Raw genomic sequence first — 11,023 nt, 5'->3', positions numbered from 1 at the left:
TTTTGAAGATTAAAATTTAAGGATAAAATTATATTTTAAGAATTAAATATTTTTATTATGAAAAATATCGTCATTATATTTTTAATAATGAAAATTGGACATTAGTGATAAATTATTATCTATTTGAGACCAAATTATTTGTACCAAAAAATCTATTTATTAGTTACATTTTCAAAATTTTGTTACTAAAAGCCTTATTTTTGACTTTTCAAAACGACCTTTTAGCGAATATCTTCATGATGATAGAAATTAATCCCTAAATGTCATTTGTAACAAAATTTTACTTTTAGAAACCAAAACATTTGATCTCCAAAACTCTTATATGTCGTAGTGGGTAAAAAAGTAATTTCCTTGAGGGGTGGCCAAACAATGGCAGTGAATAATTATAAATGGTACTATTAAAAAATTATTACAGAATCATGAAAAAAATTAAAATTAAAATTATAATTATTAATATGTATAAAATTTACCAATTATTTGTAATTTTTTTAAAAAAATTTTTTTACATTGGATTCAAATTTTCCCTAATTGTAACAAGACAAAAACTTTCCATATATTCAAAAATAATAGTGTAATCTTAATTTAGCAAAAATGATTTATTACTGAGGGTTAATGACCAACCCACTAATCTCTCCACCACTATTTTTCTACTTTTGACTGAGAAGAGAAGCTGAGGAGTTACAATCACCTCTGAATCTCAGCCGTTGGATGAACCCTCAGATCAATGGTTTCCAACCCTTGTAGTAGCTCCAAACAAGGCTTTTTACTATAATCTCTCTTTGCCCAGCTCTTGTGTCTTTACAAGTAGAGAGAAGAAAAAACACAAAAAAGCACATTCTCTAAATCAAAGCAATTTTGGAAGCAATCTTGTTGCTTGAAAACAGTTCTTTCTTTTCTTGTTTTTAGTCTCCTTCAAGCCTCTCTCTCATGGAAGGTGGTGGTGGTGGTGGTGGTGGTTTTGGGTATGTGAATTTACAAAACAACCCTTCTTTATATAGACCTAGTCCTCCATTAACAGCCATAGAGAGGTTCTTGTCAAGCAAGAACAACCATTTCTCTCACCAACAGACTCAAAACAATGTGCACAACCCAGGGCTGCTCGTTCCGATAAGCGTGTATGGTGGTTTTTCTTCTTCTTGTGGTGCAATTGGTGGCTACTCAAGCAACTTTTTGGGGCCAAGTTTTCCAAAGAAAAGCTTCATAGATGGGCTTTTCCATGATAGTGAGACTCTTAAATGGACATATGAGATAGATCCTAATATGGGTTTGAGTGAAGATGCCAAATCAAAAGAAAGGAATTGTAAAAGAGTGGCAAAGAGAGCAAAAGGTGGCACTTCTACAACTACTCTGATCAAAGGACAATGGACAGATGAAGAAGATAGGTGATATAACACATAATTTTTAACTTTTACCCTTCTTTAAGTCTCATACAACCTAGGGTTTTAAATATCTATCTTCTGATAATGATATATCAATCGATATTGTCCAATATCAGCCCATATATGACCGTATTACTTATACTAAACCCACATATGTCTACTCTTTACATGCAAGTGCAGTTGATATTGAAGATTTCTATGATTTTGTTTTTGTGAAGGAAACTGCTCAATTTAGTGACGCGGCATGGAGTGAGAAAATGGGCTCAGATAGCAGAGAATATGGTTGGCAGGGTCGGAAAACAATGCCGGGAGCGGTGGCACAATCATTTGCGCCCTGATATCAAGGTCTTTTTTCCTCACCCTTTTCCTAATTTGAGGTTTTGTCAGAACCACTGAGTGTGGTTTGGTTTTTGTTAAAATTTTCTTTACTTTTTGCAAAACTAATCATCAAACAATTGTGTTAGATTTCTCATAAAAATCTATGACAAAATACCTAAGAACTGAGATTTGGTTTGGGTTTGTGTGATATTTTTCAAATAGTCAAAAGAGAAAACCCTAGGATGCCTTATCTGGTTTAATTTCCTATTCTCAACTCTTTTTCCTTTTTTAATTATTTAATTTTATATCTTAAAAGTTAGAGATATAGGATTTAGATTGCCAAAATTTCATCAAGGTGATTTGTCCGTTCATCTCTCATGAGTTTTCTTTTGATATTTTATATTTGGTAATTAGTGAAAAGTTTCATTCAAAAAGTGGATTAGGGTTTTGTTTTACAAGTCATGGGCTTGACATGCAGATCTTATGGTGAGTTTGGTGCTGTTCACATCATCTGACATCTCCCCTTCCATTTTTTTTTTTTTTAATTTTAATCCGCAAAAGTTAGTGACATTTCTTCTTCCATCTAACCGTCTAGACATGTTGGTTCATGTTTAGAATTTTATGATTATTTAAATAAAAATGCTATGAACCCATCCTTATCAAATCATAATTTATTGCAAATGTATATATGTGGTGGAGATTAAATTGATGAAATGTGAATACATGAGTAAAATAAATTTCAACCATTAACTTTTTTTTTTTGAGTTCGTAATATTGTTGTTATTTAAATATACAAAGCCACGTTATATGTTTACTTGGCAACTAATATAATTCCTCGTGAGACAAGGGCCTGGGGATTGTCTTTCATATGAGCACTTTGACATGCAAAACTCATAGGGTCAGTCCATTGTCTGTTTATACCCTCCCAAATTCCTCCTTGCACCCACTATTTCTCAGTGTTCACGTTCATGTGATTTTGGAACCTTTTCTTCCTCAAAGCATCAATTTTGTTATAAAAAGGTTCACATTTAATGTTTTCATAGATAAGTTCTTATAGTGCTACACAGCAAAATAAATAAAAATAAATAAATATAAAATGATGTGATAAATTTTAATTTTATCATTTTAAAACAAAAAATTCATCAACTTGACTTATACTTTTTAAAATGCCACTACCATATTATTCTAATCAAGAATTTTGTACAAAAATTTTATAAAAATATCACTTTTCTTTACAGCAAAAGTGTAATATTGATTTTTCTATATACGTTTCTATGAATTTTTGTCTACAGTGCACATGGCATTATTGAAATTCTTATTAGAGTTTGGTACCTTTTTTTTGTTATTTTATTTTATTTTTAATTTTCCCCTATGTATATTGCATTGTTTATAATACACAATGTGGCGCCCTTGTTTTTTTTTTTTATCAGAAAGATACTTGGACTGAAGAAGAAGAGAGCATATTGGTTGAAGCTCATAAGAAAGTTGGCAACAGATGGGCAGAAATTGCCAAGAGAATACCGGGAAGGACCGAAAATTCAATAAAGAATCACTGGAACGCCACCAAAAGAAAGCAAAATTCAAAAAGGAATAACATCAAGAAACCACAAGGCAGCCAGAATTGGAAGTGTCAATCTCAACCCTCCATACTCCAAGACTACATCAAAAGCATGAATCCATCTAATAGGGCCGCCACCACCACTGGCTCCACCGTCACTGAAGACTTCTCAACCCATTTTGCTCCTCTCGGGGACTTATCTGAGTCCTCCATTGATGACTCTCCACAGTTTATGAACAAAACATTCGACGACGAACTGAACTTCATGATAAATTTCTTCGGTACCAAAAATGACCAGCCTCTGAATGATAAAAACAATTCCAAGGCTTCAATTGAGGCAAAAACAGCTCAAAATAATCATTCTAAGAGTGTTTTTGCCTTAAATCCGCTCGGATTACTCAACAACACCAGTGGTGATGATCAGCTGCTTAATGATATGGTTGTTGACACTAACATGTTCATAAATGCCCCAAATAAAGAGCTTCCAATAACCCATTTCTCTTCTGACATTTACCATTTTTTTCTGTTGGATGGGTAATCCAATGCTTTGCCTTCCATGGATAACTACTGTAATATTATTGATAATAACTTCAAGGTGGATTGCTTGACTGGTCAAGCTTCTTTCAGTGGGAAGAAAGATATGGATTTGATGGAGATGGTTGCTTCTTCTCATTAGTTCTCTATGGGTGGCAATGCTATCTTCGTGATCTGAGTAAGTTCTCCTCTCTAGTTCCTTTTTCCTTTTCTTTAATTCTATCGATAAGGTATGTACCAAAAGCCACTTTGAAAATGAAGTATGGTTTAAGTATTGATTGATATGTATTTTATTGGAATAAAAATTACATACATATTGTCGATTTTTTATACGTATGAGTTGATAGCCAATACATTTAGTTTTAGTGGTATAAAATTTATTTTTTGCAACTATAAGTTTACGTTTATTTTTTTTGCTTGAATGATCTACTTAAAATGAATTAAAAACTGAACGATACAAAAATAAACTTGAGATGGTCAATGCAAAAATAGACTTGAGATGGGCCCACAATATCTGAACTTGAAAAAAATCATGAAATGCGAACTTCATGTGAAGTGAATCACATCCAAACAAATTTGGTCTACTCATTTTATTATCAATTTTTTTTTTTTTTTTTACACACCTAGTGTTGATAATTTTATATTAAGATTTTTTCTTTTTTGGATCCAGGTCATGCTGGTTTAAAGACTATATGCAAGAGAAGCGTACTGTAGAAACTGAATTTAGGTGGCTTGTAGCAAATATTTTGCTGGGATACTTTTTATTAGAAATGACAGACTTCAAGAATTCTTAAATTAAACTCGTTATGTTGAACACTAACACTTTTGTTAATGTACACTAAACCTAACCCACTAACCTAACCCACTACACCCACTCAACTCCACTAAACCTAACCCACTCTACCTACCACCTCCACTTCACCCCCTACCAGCACCACCACAATCTGCTACCTTCTCTTCTATATATAGGAGTTGTAATCAATATACACACATCAATCTTGTAATAAATACAAACAAATCAATAATACATCATTTATAACATGGTATTTATAACATGGTATCAGAGCAAGGTTGAGAAGCTAATAATTCTGCTTCACCGGCGGGCGGCAGCCTCGCCTTGGCCGCCCGCCGGACCTCTACCCATACCTTCACTCCGCTGCTCTCTCTCTCTCTCAAAATTTCAAAACTTCAATTGATGAGTTCTGCTCCGATGCTCAGATCCGAATTGACGACGTCGTCTCGTTCCGACGACGGAGATGTTAGATCAGCGCCGTCAGGTTCCCTGCGATTCCGCCACTGTCGTCTTGCTTCCTCATCTCTCTCTCTCGTTTCCGATGACGCCTCAACTCTTTATACTCATCTGTTGGTGGCTCCGCTAGATCTAAGAAGATCTGACCACCGTAGGCCCACACACATCCGTCGCAATCCTCGACCTAATGTTTGTCCTCCACAATGGACGACAACCCCATGCCATCTCTCGCTCTTCTTCGCGTCGCTCCGCCACTGTACACAGTCCTCATCACGTCGCTCCTCCAGCGATGCTGCCTTCCCTCCTGTACCACCAACCATCACCGCCGTGCTTCGCCTCTAAGGACCATCTTCAAGATTTCTGGATTTTTCCAAGGACCTTTATCAGAAAGAAGGCAACCTCCTTGATCAGCACAGAACGTGAATCTTGGAAGTTGTTTTGGAATCTAGAAAAGTCTTTACAGTACTCCACAGCAGTCTAAAACCAGGACCAGCATTGATGATAAACATTTGGTGAAGAGTTTCAGGGTAATTGTCACCATCCATCTTCTGGAGCCGCATTACAAGGTCACGTGCACCCTTGGTAAAATTTTTCAAACCCACCCCTCTTTTCTTTACACGTCCCAACTCTCTCCACTCATTCCTTTTATTATTTTTTTTATGCCCCCACTTAGAATCCACAACCATCACACCAACACAATGGGCTTCCACCCACGTTCTTTCACACCTTTTTTCTTTTTTCTTTTACTATATATCTATCTATATTTTTATTCTCCTCTCTTTCCCTTATCCCTCCTTTAATTTTATTTTATTTTCTTTTCTTTTTTCTATCTTTCTTTTTCTATTCACAAATATTTTTATCTATTTTCTTTTACAATTATTTTATTTTCTTTTATTCTTCCACAAAACCACATTTCTTTTTTGCTTTCACATATCTTCTTCTTCTTTCTTTCTTTATTTTTCTTTCCCATTATTTTTTAATCTTTTTCCCATTCCATTCATACCATATAGTTTTGCACACCACACCATATTTTATTCCTCTCAGGGATCAACCCCGATCACCATTTTACACACAACTTAAAAAAAAAAAAAAAAAAAAAAAAAACACCCACAGCGGGATTTTTCTTCTCTACTCTGCTGCAGGTCTCTTCTTTTTGCCTCCGTCCTGCGCGGCCCTTGACGGTGCTGCCTCCGTGTTTTCCACGCCACCGAGCACGTTCACTCCCCCATACTCCTCCACTGCAGCATATGGCGGACCTCCAAAACGGAACATCACGGTGGCCTTCCGTTTCAGCTCCTTATTTTCCGTCTTCAACACACTTATCTCTGCTCGCGCATCCTTATACATGCGTTGGAGCAGAGCCAGTTGGCCGTTTAAATGCTGCACCTCATTTGTCCTACTCTGCAGCCGGTTCGACAAGTTTGTTACCGCCGTCATGCTTTCCACACATGCCTTCAAAGTATACTGATTCGCCTCCACATCCGTTTGCACTGCCATTTTTTGCTCCACCGACTGCATCGGAAAATTCAACGGAGCAAACCCAGTGTTGTTTGGTTGAGGTTCACGGGACACCGCACTAGTTATCTCTCTTGTGGACTCGTTGAGGTCGGGAAAGAGAGTAAGCAGAGGGCGGGACGAAGAGGCCATTTTCTCAGACAACAGAGTGTTACAGAATACCTCTCTCAGAAATCTCTCTCAGAAACTCTCAGAATATCTCTCGCAAGTTTTTTGTCTCCGCCTCTGCCTCGGCCTCAGCTCCGTCTTGGTTAAATAGCCGAGGCAGCCACGCGCATCGCGCGCCTCTTCTCGCCGACAAACTGGCACGCCTTTTCATGGCACGCCTTTTGATGGCACGCCTTTTGAGGGTGCGGGCACACCTTTTGAGGGCACGACTTTTGAGGGCTCGATATCTACATCCATGTATATTTTTTGGGCAGCCTATATACACACTCATACAGTGTCTTCTACACCGGTCAGCTTTATCAATCCCTTTGTTTCAACCTCAAATAGGTTTCTATCTTCACACCTATTTGAGTTTGAGGGGGGGTTATACCCAGTATCATGTATAAGTCACTCATGGCGCACTCCCTAAGTCGCCCCCTTGGTACATCACCACAACATTCTACAACGGTCCGACATGACCCCGTAAACTGTCTTTTACAACGGTCCGACATGACCCCGTAAACTGTCTGCTCCAACGGTCCGACATGACCCCATAAACTGTCTTCTACATCGGTCTGACACGACCACACAGTGTCTGCTACAACGGTCCGACATGACCCCGTAAACTGTCTGCTACAACGGTCCGACATGACCCCATAAACTGTCTTCTACATCGGTCTGACACGACCACACAGTGTCTGCTACAACGGTCCGACATGACCCCGTAAACTGTCTGCTACAACGGTCCGACACGACCACGTAAACTGTCTGCTACAACGGTCCGACATGACCCCGTAAACTGTCTGCTACAACGGTCCGACACGACCACGTAAACTGTCCTGCTACAACGGTCCGACATGACCCCGTAAACTGTCTGCTACAACGGTCCGACATGACCCCGTAAACTGTCTGCTACATCGGTCTGACACGACCATACCGTGTCTCCTATCCTGTTTTATTTTATTTATCAGTTTATTTTTCTGTTTTGTAACTCTCTCCAAACTCAAGTTGGTTTGTGTCTAACCTCCTTGAGTTTGAGGGGGGCTGTTAATGTACACTAAACCTAACCCACTAACCTAACCCACTACACCCACTCAACTCCACTAAACCTAACCCACTCTACCTACCACCTCCACTTCACCCCCTACCAGCACCACCACAATCTGCTACCTTCTCTTCTATATATAGGAGTTGTAATCAATATACACACATCAATCTTGTAATAAATACAAACAAATCAATAATACATCATTTATAACATGGTATTTATAACAACTTTAATGCTTTGAATAAATATATATAATATTTAGTGGGTTATATATATATACACTATATATTTTAAATATATATGAGTGTGCTAGTTTTCTCTGTTCATCAATTGTAATCACTCTTTCATTTAGCGTTTTCTTTTCTTTTTCCTTGGTTTTCTCGTGCTTTTTCCTTCACTTTCTCAACGGCTTTCAACCTTGTGGAGCTTTTGTTTGACTAAAGTTTTGTTTCTTTGAGAAAGAAACTGAAGTGAAGTAAATGAAGGCATGAATGGATATGACCTAACAACTGGCTAACTCTCCATGCTTTTGTTTGACTAAAGTTTTGCAATATTGTTCGGTCCAAATATTAACAAATTAAGATATTTTATGAATTGATAATTTTGATTAGATCATCATGAATGCACTATGAAGTTATTGGAAAACATAAAGGGGTTTCACAATTTCTGTATTTATAATGCTTATATGCTTATAAGTTTGTTTTTTTTTTTTGTTTTTTTTCTGTATTTGAGAATTATTTTCTGTATTGAAAAGTTTTTTAAATAATTTAGTCTTTTTAGTTTGTTTATTATTTATTATTTGGGTTTACCTTGAGGGTAATTTGGGAAAAATAATAGGGTGTAATGAGAGTAAAATAAAATTTTAAATAATTAAGTAAGGTGTACTTAGAAATTGGGAGTATTTAATGATTTTTTTGGTGTAAATAGAATCCCCCTTTCTCATGTCAACATTATTTTCCCGATTGTTAAATTGGAATTTGAGATAATTATGGGAGCCTTGACAAAATTATCCTAATCATGGACCATATTATTTACAAAATTGTGAGAAGAAAAAAGATTCGACAAGGTCCATCCATAAACTAAATTAGTGTCTTTCAATCAGTGCTAGGCTTGTACCATGAAGTTTGCCCTAGGTGTGAGTCAAGCCCATAAACAAGCAATTACTATAAATTACAACAATTTAAAAGAAACTCTTGATGAAAAACCACTTTTGATTTCAACATCCAAACACTTCTGATTTTTGTTGTTTTGTAATTGTACCTTTAGCCTTGGACTTGTGTTAGGCAATGTTTCTCACCCTAAATGGCCATTTGTGCAACCTATTATGTCGCCATATAATATGTGCAAAAAATAAAAAATAAAAAAAAATCATAGAAGTATATACAAAATAAAAAATTAGAATGTGGTTCAAATTTTGATCACACCTTAATTTTGTTGTACACTTTTTACGCCCATAACATTATTGTTTATGTTGGATAGACCATTGAGAATTTTCTCCAACTGTGGAAAAAGTCCCCACAAGACTGATGGATAGCAGTTTAGCAAAGTCGACCTAATTTTTAGTCCACTTAATTCATTACTTGGGATTCATCAAATAATTTCAAAAATTTTTTTTTTTCCACCATAAACTCTAATCATCTAAAAGCCTAGAACAATAAACCTTATTTTGATATTGGGCCTAAGGCCTCAAAAATATTTGGGCCACTAATGGAGTTTAGGAATGAGTTTCTTTTATACTGTGTTTGGTTGAGTGATTTGAGAAATGATTTAGAAATGGAAAGGGAAAGAGAAAAGATGTGCGAAAATAGGTGAAATATAAGTATATTTCATTCATATTTTGCCTATCTTTTTCCTTTTCCTTTTCCTTTCCAAATCCATTCTCAAATTCCTCAACCAAACACAACATTAATGAAAAGGGTCATTATACTCGAATCCAAAAATTATCACAATACACCTAACTCAACTTTTAAAATTTTAATTCTTATTATATCTTAATGTGAATTTACTAATAAGAACAACACATATTAAGTACTAAATAAAATTTATATATTTTTCTTATGGTACACCCTAATCAATTATAACTAATCTATGACCTGTGCCATACACGAGATAAAATAATATATTATTTTTTCAATAAGATAAATATTATTTACATTTTATCTTCTTTTTTTTTTAATATTTTACTGCTCATAAATAAAAAATTAAATACAAATTTATGAGTTGTGTATTAATGACTTCCTCTCTCCACCCAAACAAATTTAATCGTTAATCAATATGTGTTTTTAATTTTTTTTGAAAACATAATAATAAACAATTTAGTTTATTAATTTTCTCTCTCCCAACCCATACATTCAGTATTTTTCCTTTGAAATGTATAAATACTCTGTGCAATTTACTAAAATAAAATAAAAAATTACAAATAATTGTATAAAATGTGTTCATTCCATTTGAAAATTAAAAATATTAATTAAAAGAGCACAATTAAATGACATTTTGAAAATTAATAGAACTTAAGAACTTTATAAGGAACAAAATAAAAATATAAGACATTTCTTTTTAAATTTATTGATAAGGATTTCTATTATGAAAATTTAAAAAAAAAAGTTTTGTAGTTTGAGACTTAAACTCTAAAAACAGTCTTTGTTAAAATTAAAAAAAAAAAAATCATTTACAATACTTTATATATTAAAAGGATTGGATAATCTCATTTTATTTTATTATTTTTTTAAAGTTATAGCATATTGCATTTTTTTTAGTTTTGTAATGGGTAAATAAGTCATATTGTTTGGTAATTTTCTTAGTTTTCTTAACTTTTTTTTAAAACTTCATATAGGAAGACTTTTTTAATGATTTTTTTTATTTAAAGAAAGAAACTGAATGAAATTTTATTTGTAATTTTAATTTCGAGTAACCCAATTTTTATTTTTTATTTTTAAAAACATAGATTTTGAAAAAAAAAAATCAACATGACGAATTAAGTCAAGGAGTAAAAGGAATAAGATTTTCTTTTTGGGGTGGGGACTAAACTGTGACAATTTTTAAAATTTTCACTTTTAGCTTGTTTTATTAAATAAGTTTTTTTTTCTTTCTTTTTTTTGACTTGTTGATATTTGAAAAATGAAAAAATGGTTTTTATAACTAAAAAAACTATAAAAACTAAAAAAATTACTTTAAATACCTTAGGCACATGAGGCCTTAATTACATACTTTGTGGGCTAATTTTCAATGTTCAAAAAATGTACTCATAATTTTATTCATATATATATATATATATA

General features: G+C 34.3%; 1 protein-coding gene across 1 annotated transcript; it reads left to right on the top strand.

Moving 5' to 3' along the window:
• Positions 1–927: 927 nt before the first annotated feature.
• On the top strand, positions 928–5,380 carry LOC114266713 (transcription factor MYB119-like). The gene is made up of 6 exons (XM_082918111.1): positions 928–1,382; positions 1,598–1,724; positions 3,128–3,789; positions 3,873–4,019; positions 4,460–4,516; positions 5,008–5,380. The coding sequence occupies exons 1-6, from the start codon at positions 928–930 to the stop codon at positions 5,378–5,380; spliced, it is 1,821 nt and encodes a 606-aa protein (XP_082774237.1).
• Positions 5,381–11,023: the final 5,643 nt, after the last annotated feature.

The sequence above is a fragment of the Camellia sinensis genome, chromosome 3, assembly GCF_055761805.1.
Source record: "Camellia sinensis isolate YWXY chromosome 3, ASM5576180v1, whole genome shotgun sequence".
Lineage (NCBI taxonomy): Eukaryota > Viridiplantae > Streptophyta > Magnoliopsida > Ericales > Theaceae > Camellia > Camellia sinensis.
This window is presented reverse-complemented; position numbering and strand designations above follow the sequence as displayed.

Excerpts from the sequence above, each read along its gene's own strand:
- LOC114266713 (XM_082918111.1), top strand. The coding sequence starts at position 928 with ATGGAAGGTGGTGGTGGTGGTGGTGGTGGTTTTGGGTATGTGAATTTA. Across the intron at positions 1,383-1,597 it reads TGGACAGATGAAGAAGATAG|GAAACTGCTCAATTTAGTGA; the intron begins GTGATATAACAC and ends GTTTTTGTGAAG. Across the intron at positions 3,790-3,872 it reads CATTTTTTTCTGTTGGATGG|CTTCTTTCAGTGGGAAGAAA; the intron begins GTAATCCAATGC and ends TGACTGGTCAAG.